The 11,524-nt window shown below is 48.7% G+C and overlaps 2 protein-coding genes across 13 annotated transcripts in view; both read right to left on the reverse strand.

Annotated features, from left to right (window-relative positions):
- Positions 1 to 11,524, reverse strand: part of LOC143288455 (neurofibromin-like) — a 278,699-nt gene that overhangs the window by 60,441 nt on the left and 206,734 nt on the right. For all 12 annotated transcript variants that reach the window (XM_076596958.1, XM_076596964.1, XM_076596968.1 and 9 more), the window contains 3 exons: positions 11,290 to 11,352; positions 10,265 to 10,382; positions 8,385 to 8,568 (listed from right to left, as the gene is read on the reverse strand). In XM_076596958.1, the coding sequence (XP_076453073.1) occupies positions 8,385 to 8,568; positions 10,265 to 10,382; positions 11,290 to 11,352 (365 nt within the window). The remainder of the gene's footprint in view (positions 1 to 8,384; positions 8,569 to 10,264; positions 10,383 to 11,289; positions 11,353 to 11,524) is intronic.
- On the reverse strand, positions 697 to 1,971 carry LOC143288227 (uncharacterized). The gene has a single exon (XM_076596575.1). It carries the CDS (start codon positions 1,735 to 1,737, stop codon positions 697 to 699), a length of 1,041 nt encoding a protein of 346 aa, XP_076452690.1. The 5' UTR covers positions 1,738 to 1,971.

Genomic DNA, 11,524 nt, shown 5'->3' on the forward strand with positions numbered 1-11,524 from the left:
TGGTGTTTACATATACTTACCATGTCAAACTGATGCAAACTAGGCCTATGGTTTGCTTTGTTTGGCCAAATTTCGCGCGGCTAACAGTGAAAAGACGCCCCTCTTAGTCTGGCCCGCTCTTAGCCAATCAAACGCCTCTAACAGCTATAAGCGCTGAATCATTCCGTGGCCATGAACGAAAATGCCCCATGAGAACCACGGCGGAGACGCGGGGACGGACGGGCGGGCATTCGAGTTTGACATGGTAAGTATATGTAAACACCAAACATGGAGTATAATACAAACTCCTCCTTTTGGTGTCATATACTGTACCATGTCAAACTGATGCAGAATTTAAAGCAAATGGAGGAGGGCAACGCCTACTGGTTCGTATGGGGAGCCCTTGAAACTGAGACGGCAGTGTTAGCCGCGACAAAGGAAATCCCCTTGGAACCGTCAGCCCTGGTCATATGGAAATCCCGGAGGTAGAAGTTGATGAAGGGATTCTCAGACCGCCAGAAGGCTGCCTCCAAGACATGCTGCAGTGGTACCGAGTGCTGGAAAGCAGCCGAAGTAGCTATGGCCCGCACTTCGTGTGTTCTGGGATTAAGACAACTGATATCCTTGTGTGCATGAGAGTAGGCTCTACGTCATCATGGCCTGGCTTCGCTGACGAAGATCTAGGAAGGGCGTTGTCCACGTCTGATGCAGGCACGCTCATGGCTGAGAGTAGGCTCTACGAATGACTTGGGAAACCCAGCAGGAAATGGTGCCTGCAGCGATATCTTTCTTGTAATTCTCATTGAGGGAGATGAGAAGGCGCCTCTGAGAAGAACGCCTATGGCGAGACCTATCCCAATAGTATTTGAGGCACCGAACGGGGCAGAGATGCCTATCTTCATCATCTTGGGCAAGAATATCAGACAAAGGTCTGACCCTCAGAGAGGGGGAAGGGACCTTGGGGTCTTGGTTCTTAGCCAGAAACTCTGGAAGGAAACGAAGAGTGATGGAACCATCTCTGTGGAAGGCCAGATCTTGTGGCATACCACTAAGACCATGAATCTCACTTCTACGACGGCCCGTGGCCAGCAACAGAAGGAAAGTGGTCTTGAGAGTGAGCAGGTCAAAAGGAATAGTCCCCAATGGCTCAAAGGGCTGTTTTCGAATGAAATCCAGCACCAGGAACAAGTCCCAGAGGGGCACTCTTCTGGGATTCCTAGCTTCCTTCAGAGAGGCACCCCTAGCCACTTCTCTGAGCAGGAAATCAGCTTCAAAAGCGGGACCACCTAGCTGTTTGATAGTGGTACAAATGGCAGACCTGTACCCTCTCACAGAACTAGCAGACAGGTTGAGAACCGAGGAGCAGTGAGCCAGAAAGTTGGCCAGCTGCATGCTCGTAGGGTTAGTAGGGGGAATGTTCTGAGCTGTACACCAACTCAGCCATTTCTTCCAGCGAAAGTCATACAAGGTCTCTGTTCCCTCCCTCCTGGCTTTGGAGACTATGGAGAGGAGGTCGGAGGAGGCACCCCCCTTGGTCAGCGCGGCCGACACAGAGGCTGACCGAGGGGTGGAAGACTTCAATGGTGATGCTGACAGTTCCGCCCGCACAGCAGCCACGCGTGCAGGTGGAGCATTTGAGGATTGGAGTGAGGAATGCCCGAACGAGGCTGCCTCAGCAGATGAGGTTTGGTTTCCAGTTCCAGTGGTGGAACATGTGTCAGGGACTGAAGGACCGGAAACCAGGGCTGGGCTGGCCATTTCGGCGCAATGAGGATCAGCTGCGGGCGTTCCAACCTGGCTTTCCGTATCACCTTGGACAGGATTGGAAAGGGAGGAAACGCGTAGGCAATCAGACTACTCCAGTCTAGAGAGAGAGCATCCACTGCCCATGCTTCTGGGTCGGTGACCGGAGAGACGTAAGTGGGAAGTCTCTTGCTGAACCTTGTCACAAACAGGTCCACCATCGGCCGGAACCACTGTTCCCACACTCCTTGCAGGGTGCCCTTGTCCAGGGTCCACTGTGTGTGTATGACACTCTTGGACCTGCTGAGAGCATCTGCCAAAATGTTGTCTTTCCCTGCTATGTGTCTCGCTGAAAGTGCAATGCCCTTGCTGTAGCACCAATGGAGGAGAGCCTCGGTCCGCAGAGGTCTGCCGAGTGCACTCCCCCCCCTTTGTTCACGTAACATGCGACTGTTGTATTGTCCGTGAACAAGCGAATGGTCTTGCCGTTGGCCTCCGCCATGAAGTGCTGGAGAGCCCTGCGAACTGCCTCCAGTTCCAGAACATTGATGTGGCATAGGCGCTCCTCCGGGGACCAAGTCCCTGCTGCATGGAGTGAGTCCATGTGGGCTCCCCAGCCCAGGGAGGAGGCGTCTGTGAATAGTGCCACCTGAAGGGTAGGTGGGGCTATGGGCACCCCCTGTGTCAGAAGAGGGGTGGTTAACCACTCTGATGTCACCTCGAGGAACCACTCGCCCAGACATATCCGGGTATCCCATGGCTGAGTGCTCTGGGACCACCGTAGCCTGAGTGCCCTCTGAAGAGGGCGCTTGAGAACCCTGCCCAGAGGGATGAGAGGTGCCATGGACTCCATCATGCCCAGGAGGGAAGAAAGTGTCCGCGCTGTTGCTTGGGAGGAATGGCGCAAGTGGTTGAGGAGGCCTGCCAGACGGTCCCACCGATCTGGCGTCGGAGAGACTATCATAGACCGCGTGTTGAATCTCATCCCTAAGAAGTCGAAGGACTGGCTCGGGGACAGATCACATTTCTCCTGGTTCGTGATGAAGCCCAGTTGGGAGCACAGGTCTAGAAGTCTGGCTGTATGACTGGCACAGAGCCTGTGACTGGGCCAGAATAAGCCAGTCGTCCAGGTACACACAGAGCCGAATGGACTCCGACCGGACGATTGACACCAATTCCCGCACCACCTTGGTAAACAGGAAAGGAGCAAGGGACAGACCAAATGGGAGGACAGAGAACTGGAACACTCTGTCCCTCCACACGAACCTCAGGTACCGGCGGGATGCCGGGTGGATGAGGATATGGAAATAAGCATCTTTCAGATCGATGGACGTCGCCCAATCTCCCCGTTGCATGGTCTCCCGAATCTGTGCCTGTGTGTCCATCTTGAATTTCATCTTGGGGAGGAATCTGTTGAGGGGGGACAAGTCCAGGACTGGTCTCCACCCTCCGGAGACCTTTGGAATCACGAACAACCGGCCGTAAAAACCGGGGCCCGGGTCCGAGAGTTGAGATATCGCCCCTATGAGGAGTAGGTGCGATATCTCTTTCTCTAAGACGCTCTCCTGCTCCATCGAGCTGGGCACATAAGGAGGAGGAGTGGATCTTAGAGGGGGGCGGTCCCCCACCCAAGGGAGCATGTACCCCGACTCTAGCACCGAAACAATCCAGTCGTTGAGTCCCAGAGCATGCCACTGATGAGCGTGCCGGGACAAGTTTCCTACTTGGAGGGGCTTAACGACTGGCGGTGCTGAATCGGGGCCCAGTCATTGGGGGTGCTGCCTTCTGGCCTTGGGCATGGCCGGACGGCTTGGACAGCCATGAGGTGGTTTGTTCCTCTGCCGCTGATTCTGAGCACGCCACTTTGACTTAGGAGGCGAGGTATATGGAGGAGCCCTGGTGGCGGGTCTCTTCAATGGCATAGAACCCTGGCGCCCCTGGGAGGAGTGGGCTAAATATGAGGCCACCTCCCTGTTTGTCTCTGCCCTGTGGCTGACAAAATGCGGCGCATACTGGCCGAAGAGGGAGTGCTGCTGAGCTGGGATGGACCGCAGGGCAGCCCTCTCCTCTACTGGAATGTTAGAGAGGCGGAGAACAGCATCCCGCCGCGCTAGCACAGTATTGAAGTGAAGGCTGGTAGCTGCGTCTGCAGCTGCCGTGAGACCAGACGCTACTCGATTGCCAAAAGTGTTTAACCTCGGGTCTGAGAAGAGGCCAGGCAGGCCAGAGGAAGGAGACTCCGTGTCCTGCTGAACTGGACGTCGTTCCCACAGCTCATTGGCTCTGTGGAGGAACGCGTCAAAGAAGGTATAAGCCGTGGAAACCTTGAGGAGGCAGCGGCAGGCCAGTTTGTCCCACTCTGCAAATGTCTTAAAGGGAAGAGTAGCTGAGGTGGGGAAGGTGGTGTGCTGTGAGACCAACATCCTGTCCTGCGCGGAGGGCTCTGCTTCCCTGTAGGCAGGGTGGTCCTGTGTGTACCAGGACCACACTCCTCCCTTGGAGGGATCTTTAAGGAACTTGCCTGGGGCAAAAGCGCCCGGGGCAGAGAGGGACTCCCTGCCTGGAGGAGGGATGGAAGCAGCACCCCTGACGGTGCGGGCTGGCTTATTAAGCCACTCCTGAGCCATTTCTGGCACTCTGAGTCGCCTTGTGGTTCTGGAGTTAGAGTCACCTGACCGTAGGAGGGTTAAGGGTGACAAAGTTGCCTGAGGGACTGATTCAGCATGCGTGACCCTATTGGGGAGGGTCAGTTCGAGCTCGGCAAAGTCCGAGTTTGGTTCAGGCTGGTCCCTAGGGAGGCGTGGGCTCCATCTGTCGCACTGGGATGGGGGCGAAGAGTGCTCATCCGCTTGTTCGTCCTCATCCGAAGACAGGGGCTGTCCCTCTTGTTCACAGTCCATCCCCTGCTGGGTGCCATCCCAAGTGGATGTACCCACGGGGGCGTCCTGTGGGCTGTGGTCCACCGAGCAGGGACCCTGGTCTCCTCTGTTATGTCCTTGACACCTGAAGAGGGTGGGGAGTGTGTGGACCGTAGGTCCAACCATGCTTGGGATGGTGGGTGCCACACCTTCTCAGAGAGAGCGTCCCTGGACGCCAGAGGGACCCACAAGTGCTGTGAGGGGACAAACACCCACTCATCTCCTTTTAGGACCGAGGGCTGGGTAGGTGGGAACGGCAGGCTCCCACAGGCTGAGCGGGGCCCCTCAGCTGCCGTCGGTCCTGAAAAGGAAGCCGTAGTGACCGTGGAGGTCACCTGCGTGCTGACAGAGGACCGATTCGAGGCTGTAGTGTTAATACTGGTCGAGGAGCTCGACCTGCCCGACGAGGAGTCAATCCCTCTTGTCGGGGCTGTGTGTGTCACTCTGTGGTCTGTGCTGGGTTGGGTCCGGTGGGGAGCGGACCAGGGGTTAGTCCCTGGTCCTCCCGGGAACCCAGCATGCACCATAGGTGCACCCCAGTACGGGTAGAATGGGGGATACCACCCGTGGGCACCAGCCATCCCGTGACCCCAGCCCCAAGGGTCACTGGCGCCTTGACCTCGCTGAAGGGAAAAACCTGGCCAAGTCGGAGGGAGGTCAGGTCCGACTTGGGTGTCAGACAGGCCGAAAGGCCGGCGGTCTGACTGCCCAGAACCGCCTGACACGCGCGGGACTCCCCCAGCAGGGGAGACCGGCCGGATAGCGGGAAGACCTGCAGAGCAGGTTGCCACACGCCCCGAATCCCCTCCCGTGGGGAGACTGGGGTGGCTTGGCCTGGGGTGGGCAAAGTGGAGGTCCCCCCCCGGAACCAAATGTTTTTCTCCCCCAGAAGGAGGTGGGGGAGGGGGGTCGACCGAGAAGGGAGGAGGGGGAACAGCACTGGGGCCCCTGAGGGCTGTCTCCGTGTGGGGACCCGGGTAACGGCGGGGGGCGGCCTCCCGTTGGGAGTCCGCACCCAGCCGCGAGTTCCCACCACCAAGAGAGGACGTGCTACTCCCCCCTCCACCTGCCTCGCGCTGGGACACCTCGGGAGGCGACGCTCGTATCCCTTTCCCCCCGGTCCCCTTCATGACCGTTTTATCGGGACGAGCGTCCCCTCCGCGATCTGCGTCTGCAGACGCATCGCCGCGGTCCCTATCGGGAGAAATCATGAGCTCCGGGCCTGGGAGAGTCTCTTGCCGAGTATCTCTCCCAGCATCATGATCCCTGCCTTCGTAGGATGGCATACGAGGCATGGTACCGCGCGTAAGCACCCAGCGAACAATTCAATCCCCAACAGAGAAAGGAAAGACAGGATCGACTCAGAGGTAGAAAAATACGAAGGAATCGAGGGGGCCGAGTCGAAACGAGTACACAGAATGTAAGAACAATATACAGGCAAGCCACATACAACAAAATAAGGCCAAATGAAAACGCTTAATAGCCAAAAAAAGCGTTAGACGAGACAGAGCGAAAACCTGACAAGATGGCGTGGAGAGCTTTGGCCAAAGGAATGATTCAGCGCTTATAGCTGTTAGAGGCGTTTGATTGGCTAAGAGCGGGCCAGACTAAGAGGGGCGTCTTTTCACTGTTAGCCGCGCGAAATTTGGCCAAACAGAGCAAACCATAGGCCTAGTTTGCATCAGTTTGACATGGTACAGTATATGACACCAAACTTTTTTTTTTCAAATGCCAGTTGCACACACAAACAGAAACAAAGAGGACGAAGCATAACAGTGACAAAAGCATTGGTATTCAAATGGCATACGAATCCTACTTCTGTCTGTATTTGGCAGCCTCTAACACAACTCCACAAACATTATGAAATTCTGTACTTGCATACACAATGTATAAAAAAAACAAAAAAAACAAGAGAGGCAAGGCCTTCAAGACTCACTTGTGATACACTTAAAAAAAAAAAAAAAAAAAATCTAATCGTTAAAATGTGTTCTGTATTTGTTATTTTAAAGCTTCGTGTTTAAAAAAAAAGAAGGAAAAAAAAAAAAGAAGTCCTAACCAGATTTGAACCCCTCGTGCTCGGGTGAGAAGAAACTGCCTTATCCATTACACTATCATGGCTCCTTACTGACATTCTAAAATTTAACATACTTTTTTAAAGGGCGATAAATCAATTGTGGTATTCGCAGTGAGAACACTGTTTAAATCATATTATTCTGGTGTATCTTGGACATTCAAAAAAATCTTTAAGGGCAATAAAATGCCTTTTTAATGCCTATCACCGCAATCACACTGCAACATTTAGCCGTTTTCACTAGATCTAGATAGATGTACAAGTTTAGTTACACCCGCCGGCATGTAGTACGACACGGTCGATTCAATTTCTCTTTTATGTTCATTCTAGTTTTATAGTTTTAAAGTTGATATGAAAATTGAGTATTTTGTTAAAACTAATAACATGTAGAGCCAAGTACAAGTACTTCCAAACGTCGTAAGAAGTGAAAAGGACTTCATTTTGAGAAAAGTCAAGACTGGAAATTTTTTCGTTTCATCGTGATCAGTTCAAGGGTATTAACTCGCATGGTTTACAATTTTTAACTGTGAATTCCGACTGATTCTGTGGATATTTTTATGGCAGTTTGGGGCATAATCCAGTAAGTGATGAGGCGTTCACAAATCTTTCTCTGAGTAAGTATTTAACGGTCTCCTTCTCCAACTTTCCATCACATGTTATCGTGTATTGTCCACTGAATATAGGATTGAATGGGCAGGTCAACAACTTGAAACAAAATGGCGTCGTTCGCGTTCGCGAAGAATATGAGCACGCGCTTTGAATGTGTATAAATATGTGTACGAAACTGATTTTTGCCCATGACCTTCAGGGCTCAGCCAATAGATCTGTAAAGTCCACTCGTCGTATTGATTTTAATATTTTCCGAAAAAGACCACTTGGACGAATGAACATAGTGAAAGCCCTGTACACTGAGAGTAAAACACACAAACTTTTTATGTATTGAGTATAATTTCAAAATGTAATGTTTAAGATGAGAAAGATCAGTTTAAAGCAAATTAAGTCCCCTAGCATTAATTACAGATTAATTTCCCTTTTTTACAATCTGCACCAAAACGTTTGCAAAATAAATAAAACTTCCATGCTTAGCAAAATAAGTTCCTGTTTGAACAAAAAATGATAATAATGACTGCTCTTGTTGTTGTGTCATCAAAGTGCCAAGTTTAGAGAATACAAAAAATATAAATATAACAGTAAATGCACTTTGCATATAATTAGGCTTCATTTTTTATTTCTTTGTGCCCATCCCAGAGGTGCAATATTGTTTTAAACAAGATGACTGGAAAGAACTGAATTTTTCCTATTTTTATGCCTAATTTGGTGTCAACTGACAAAGTATTTGCAGATAAAATGTCAATGTTAAAGTTTACCACGGACACACACACACAAAGACAACTGAACACCGGGTTAAAACATAGACTCACTTTGTTTACACAAGTGAGTCAAAAAGGATCTGATAGATCAAAGGATCACAAGAATCAACTTGTCCTGTTTATAACCAACTGAAACCATTATAGGGCAGAAAACAGCTGTATTACAACAATCAAAGTAAACAATACCACGCACACAGAGAAGGCTTCATTTATCAAAGAAGAATGAAATTTTCTTTGGGAAGAATATTGCGATACACATGGAAACTGAATCCAGTGCACATGAGACAAGATGGGTGAGGAGACCTGGTGAGGTTGGGCAGCCATGGGGTGATGTACTCCAGACACAAGTGCTTCATTTCAATGTTGGAGTTGCCGAAGCCTTGGATACACTCCTCCAGGAACTCCAGGGTCAGGTGAGGCTCCTTCTCTGCCAGCTTCTCACTGATGGATTTGATGAAGATTGTGTTGTTGGCTGGGATACACAGACCTGCACAAGGACACACACAGGTAACCACATACCTTGATGACACACAGGGAATCACATGCATTGATGACACATACTCACATACAGTAATGACCGTACTGACAAAGGTTCTCAAATTCAGTGATGACACACAGGTACTCACATACAGTGATGACACATAGGTACTCAGTGATGACACAGGTACTCATATACATTCATACACATACAATGGTGACACATAGGTATTCATACACATACATTGATGACACACAGGTGCTCACACATTGATGACACACATGTATTCATACCCATACATTGATGACACACAGGTACTCACACCCTGATGACACACACATATTCATACACATACACTGATGACATACAGGTACTCACACATTGATGACACACATGTATTCATACACATACATTGATGACACACAGGTACTCACACATTGATGACACACATGTATTCATACACATACACTGATGACATACAGGTACTCACACATTGATGACACACATGTATTCATACACATACACTGATGACACACAGGTACTCACACATTGATGACACACATGTATTCATACCCATACATTGATGACACACAGGTACTCACACATTGATGACACACATGTATTCATACACATACACTGATGACACACAGGTACTCACACATTGATGACACACATATATTCATACACATACATTGATGACACACAGGTACTCACACATTGATGACACACATGTATTCATACCCATACATTGATGACACACAGGTACTCACACCCTGATGACACACACGTATTCATACACATACACTGATGACATACAGGTACTCACACACATAGATGAAACGCAGGTATTCATACGCATACACTGATGACAAACTGGTACTCACACTCATACATTGATGACACAAAGGTATTCATACACAAAGATGACACACAGGTTCTCACACACATTGATGGCACACGGGTACTCACACTTATGACACACTGGTACTCACATTGATCTCTCTCTCCCTCTCTCTCTCTCCCTCTATATATATAATGAAGAATCTTTATCAGGCTGATGGAGAAAACAGTATCTTACTTTAGCGTTCAGACTAATGCTGCAACAGGAATATTACAGCTCTCAAGTTCTCTATCTGTCAATGAGCAAGTGACACCTAACATACCAAACAGGAGACAGGAGTGGAACATGACAAACAGGAAACAGGTGTGGAACATAACAAACAGGAAACAGGTGGGAACATAACAGGAAACAGGTGTGGAACATAACAGGAAACAGGTGGGAACATAACAGGAAACAGGTGTGGAACATAACAAACAGGAAACAGGTGTGGAACATAACAAACAGGAAACAGGTGGGAACATAACAAACAGGAAACAAGTGTGGAACATAACAAACAGGAAACAGGTGGGAACATAACAGGAAACAGGTGTGGAACATAACAAACAGTAAACAGGTGTGGAACATAACAAACAGGAAACAGGTGTGGAACATAACAAAGAGGAGACAGGTGGGAGGAGACAGGTGGGAACATAACAAAGAGGAGACAGATGTGGAACATAACAAAGAGGAGACAGGTGGGAACATAACAAAGAGGAGACAGGTGGGAACATAACAAAGAGGAGACAGGTGGGAGGAGACAGGTGGGAACATAACAAAGAGGAGACAGGTGTGGAAAAGGCAGGCAGGACAGGAAAGCTGCCATACCGTTTGTTTCCAGAAGCTGGCCTTCAATCTTGAGGTCAAAGGTCTGGGTGAGGGCACAGAGCAGGTTGTAGGCCGCTGATCGCAGGCTGGGGTCAGAGCTGCCCAGGTTGAGCAGAGCCTGCACCACACACCAACACCCCTTAAACACACGTCTCCAACAACCACATCAGCAACTCATCCACAGCAATCCTAATCCTACAATTGATACTACAACTATCAAAGAATAACATCCTGTCACAGCAAATCAAATCAAATAAAAAATACTTCATTAATTCAAATGTAAATTCACTTGCAATCATAGGCTCATAAATAATATGATCAGGCACACCATAAAAAATATATATTCAAACTAGTCAAATAAAACAAAAATTCACAATAACTGTCAGCATCTAAAACCACACACACACGCAAGCACGCAAACACACACAAACACACAAAAACAATACTTTGTTGCACATCAGTATGTACAAATAAAAGCATCCAGCAAATAAAACCACACATATATCAGTAAGATTCACACACACGCATACACACATACAGATGCACATATGCACACACACACAACATATATTATGCCAATAATTTTATATAAAATCTAAGTAAGTGAAAAATCACTCACGAACATACCCAGTAGCACAAACCCCAAATAATCCAACCCTCCCTGCCCCTCATTCATCACCACCTACCAAACACTAATGATAAACCACTCACTCCCTCATGCACGCAAAATATCTGCATTTCCCACAGTCTTGCCATCCAAACCACACAATTATTACTACACCTATCACAGCATAACATCGCTTAACATTGACAAATTTATTTTGAATGCCAGCTCCAGATCCTGCTTATGCTATAAATTGAAGAAAAATATTTACAACATTACAGGAATTTGAGAAACCATTCAAAATAACAGAAAAGAAAATGACAGAGAGAGGAATAAAAATGAGGTAAAAGATCAGTGAATACATGAGAAAAGAAAGATGGAAAAGAATGGAAAACTGAAAAATACCATAAGCGCTACATACCACATTGAGCAGAGTGCCAGGTACATCCTTGGGCCTGATCTTGGTGTGCACCGTCACTGTGTCCTGATACAGACAAAACACACCATCTGTCATCAGGTCACAGAACACACACACAGACACCTGTCTGTTATCAGGAAACACACACACCTGTCAGACATCAGGTAACACACACACACGTGTCAGTCATGAGGTAACACACAATCTGTCTGTCATCAGGTAACACACACACCTGTCT

Source organism: Babylonia areolata, chromosome 12, assembly GCF_041734735.1.
Source record: "Babylonia areolata isolate BAREFJ2019XMU chromosome 12, ASM4173473v1, whole genome shotgun sequence".
NCBI classification, from domain to species: domain Eukaryota; kingdom Metazoa; phylum Mollusca; class Gastropoda; order Neogastropoda; family Buccinidae; genus Babylonia; species Babylonia areolata.

What these genes read in the sequence shown, in the direction of transcription:
- LOC143288227 (XM_076596575.1), bottom strand. Translation starts at nt 1,737, where the DNA reads ATGGCCAGCCCAGCCCTGGTTTCCGGTCCTTCAGTCCCTGACACATGT.